At 36.7% G+C, this 3,739-nt stretch overlaps 1 protein-coding gene across 1 annotated transcript; it reads left to right on the forward strand.

Moving 5' to 3' along the window:
- Nucleotides 1–214: 214 nt before the first annotated feature.
- LOC138415909 (transcription initiation factor TFIID subunit 9-like) lies at nucleotides 215–1,191 on the forward strand. Its single transcript, XM_069544435.1, has one exon. The coding sequence runs from the start codon at nucleotides 346–348 to the stop codon at nucleotides 1,126–1,128; it is 783 nt and encodes a 260-aa protein (XP_069400536.1). The 5' UTR covers nucleotides 215–345; the 3' UTR covers nucleotides 1,129–1,191.
- The last annotated feature ends 2,548 nt before the right edge of the window (nucleotides 1,192–3,739 follow it).

The raw sequence follows: 3,739 nt of genomic DNA on the forward strand, positions 1-3,739 counted from the left end.
TCAAAGATAAAAAGCATGATCGATATGCTAGGAACTGTTTCCTAAGTTATTTCCTATATTAACATGTTTAACTGATATATAAAAATACAGTGAAATATTGAAGTATTACTACCTCCATTTTGCATAATGAATTATTATTAGCTCCATTATTACCTCCACTGGGTATAGAGAATGTGTATAAAAACCTAATTTAAAAAAAAAAAAGGGATGTTGCTTCCGAACATCCTGCTCACTGGTACACCAGGGGTTGAAAAAACTACATTAGGCAAAGAACTTGCATCAAGATCAGGACTGAAAGACGTTAATGTGGGTGATTTAGCTCGAGAAGTTTGATCACCGGATATCATGGAGTCTGGCAAGATGGCTTCTCCCAAGAGCATGCCGAAAGATGCACAGGTGATGGCACAAATCCTGAAGGATATGGGGATTACAGAATATGAACCAAGAGTTATAAATCAGATGTTGGAGTTTGCCTTCCGATATGTAACCACAATTCTAGATGATGCCAAAATTTATTCAAGTCATGCTAAGAAAGCTACTGTTGACGCAGATGATGTGCGGTTGGCAATCCAGTGTCGTGCTGACCAGTCTTTCACCTCTCCTCCACCAAGAGATTTTTTATTAGATATTGCAAGGCAAAGAAATCAAACCGCTTTGCCATTGACCAAGCCATACTCAGGTCCTAGATTGCCACCTGATAGGTATTGCTTGACTGCTCCAAATTATAGACTTAAGTCTTTACAAAAAAAGGCATCTACTTCTGCAGGAAGAATAACGGTTCCACGGTTAAGTGTTGGTTCAGTTACTAGCAGACCAAGTACTCCCACGCTTGGCACACCAACCCCACAAGCCATGTCTGTTTCAACTAAAGTAGGGACTCCAGTGTCCCTCACAGGGCAAAGGTTCACAGTACAGATGCCCACTTCACAGTCCCCAGCTGTAAAAGCATCAATTCCTGCAACATCAGCTGTTCAGAATGTTCTAACTAATCCATTAATTGGGTCCAAAAATATTCTTATTACCACTAACATGGTCTCATCACAAAATACTGCCAATGAAACATCAAACACATTGAAAAGGAAACATGATGATGATGATGACGACGACGATGACTATGATAACTTGTAATCTAGCCTTGACGCATGTAACTTGTATACTTGGTTTTGAATCTGTTGTACTGAGATTAAACATGCATGCTGGATATTTCCATGTTGTGTTCTAGAAAGAATAGTATTTAATGAGTAAATATGCTTACCATACTTTTTGATTGAGCTGTTGTGTTAGATTTTCTTTGATAGGATTAGTAATGGTTTCTCGTCACCCTTTAAGTGTAAAAAATGAAGTTGCAATTCATGCATTTAAAAAAAAAATCCAGAAGACTGCATATAGAAGACTGCATACAGAATGCTACCTTATTTTACTAAAACTAAAAATCAAACAATGCTCAAGATTATGTTATTTAGGAATATATATGCAAGAAAAAATTTTCCAAGAATGGGTGTATTATATGGCTAAAAATTAAGAGAGTAATTATCTCCAAGAGATTAGCAGGCCTACAGATGGGTGATAGCTTTGAAAGTATTAGCAATGGTCTAGCTCTTATGACTTTCCCGGCGGCTCAGAGAGTAAAGCGTCTGCCTACAAAGTGGGAGACCTGGGTTCAATCCCTGGGTTGGGAAGACATCCTGGAGAAGGAAATGGCAACCAACTCCAGTATTGTTGCCTGGAAAATCCCATGGATGGAGGAACCTGGTAGGCTACAGTCTACAGGGTTGCAAAGAGTTGGACACGACTGAGTGACATTTACTAATATTACTTTAGCTCTTATGATAGGTGGTAGATTCATAGTTGATGATTACAAGATGATGCTTCATAACTTTTATAGGCATTATATATAGTTTTACTTATACCAAAATTATACTTTAAGAAGTTTAGCACCTGCATTTTGTGATATTTAGATTAACTGTTCAGGGGTTATTTTTCTTATTTCCTGGTTTCCAGCTACAGTGCTTAAGAGATAGGATTACTAGATAGCTGACTTCTAGAGCAGCAAACAAAATTATAACTTTTTTTTCTTTTCAGTCTGGGTAGTCATTCTAAACATAAATCAGTTTCAAAATAATGCTTATAAAAGAATAAATGGTCCCACTAAATGCAAAAAACAATTTGACCACTGAGAAATATGTTAACAGCATTCTCAAATCAATATGCCAACATTATTGTAATTTCTGAATAATGGTAATAAAAACAACACTTCCAGATAGAGCTCTAACATGTAAAAAGTTGAGAAGCTATCAAACCTGTCCTTAAGACAAGAAAACATTTTATAAACTAAAACCAGTGACTTTTGTTGAACAACAGAAAACTGAATTTGTAGGGTTAATTGTCGCTCCACAGTCTGGACATGCAGGCACATTCAGAGAGACAGAAGATCTGCTTACCTGGAGCAGAAGCTGCTGAAGCAACAGATAAGAGCACTTAAATAGTAATTTTGATGAACTGTTGATAGTGTGGACTAGTATAAGAGGAAATTCTGGAGATCACAGTCTAAGGGGTTCAGTACTTGTTCCATGCAGCTCACCAAGTTCTCACAGTGAAGATTCAAGAATACCTTATGGCTCTGGCAGGGCTGGGGATAGAAGAGAAATCACTGCAAAATGCATTCAGAGCACTTTCCATCAGGAAGGCCTAAACTCCAGGGAAAAAGACTTTACCAAATCCTTCCCCAGCTGGGAAAGAACATTTCTCCCACTGTGCCTTTCTCTATCCTTCCCATTACATTTTAAAAGTGAACAAAATCTATATCATTGGAAAAATATTTGTAACAGTCACAGACTAGAACCACAAGCCTAAACCAAGATTTAGTCACAGAAATATAAAATTCTTTCTTTCTCCTACATCTGGCCACTATACCAGTAGGGATCCAGAGTACAGTGAATTACAGATGAAAGATGTAGACTCTGTCTGCAGAAGAGTGAGATGGGAGTTCGAAAATAAAAGGAGAGATAATAACAAGAACACTGGAGGAATTTGAAGTCTCTGGTAACTACAGTACCAGCTAACATTGAACACAAACTTATAGCCAGATTAACATAAATTCTCACACTAATGACATCTAGACTTCACTACTAGTTACTTAATACATGTACATCTTTCAACAAAAAGCTGTAAGACATTAGAAAGAAAGAAAGAGGGAAAGGAGAAGGAAGAAAAGAAAAGGGAGAGAAGGGAGGGAAGGTGGGAAGATGGAAACTGTGAAGAGCCAAAGCAAGCATCAGAATCAGACTCAGTTATGACACAGATATCAGAATTACCAGATATGAAATTTAATGTTACTATGACTAATATGTTAAGGGCTCAAATGTAAAAATAAACTGTCAGCAAGAACAGATGAGTAATGTAAGTAGAGTGAAGGAAACACTAGGAAAGAATCTAAAGAAAAAAGTGAGAAGTCAGAAACACTGTAACATAAATAAATAATGCCTTTGACAGGTTTATTAGTAGACTGTACATGGCCAAAGAGAGAATCAGTAAGGTTGAAGCTGGGTCAATAAACTTCCCAAACTGAAATGCCAAAAAAAAAAAAATTAAAAAAAGAAGGAATAACAGCAAAAAACTGTAATAGAACATCTAAGAAATGTGGGCCAACTTCAAAAGATGTAGCATATGTATAATGAGAATACAAGGTGAAGAAAGAGAGATAAGAATAGAAGAAACACTTGAAGAAATACTGAACTTT

Source organism: Ovis canadensis, chromosome 12, assembly GCF_042477335.2.
Source record: "Ovis canadensis isolate MfBH-ARS-UI-01 breed Bighorn chromosome 12, ARS-UI_OviCan_v2, whole genome shotgun sequence".
In the NCBI taxonomy this organism is placed as follows: domain Eukaryota; kingdom Metazoa; phylum Chordata; class Mammalia; order Artiodactyla; family Bovidae; genus Ovis; species Ovis canadensis.

Bases quoted from the DNA above. Each gene is read 5' to 3' on its own strand.
- LOC138415909 (XM_069544435.1), top strand. From the start codon at position 346: ATGGAGTCTGGCAAGATGGCTTCTCCCAAGAGCATGCCGAAAGATGCA.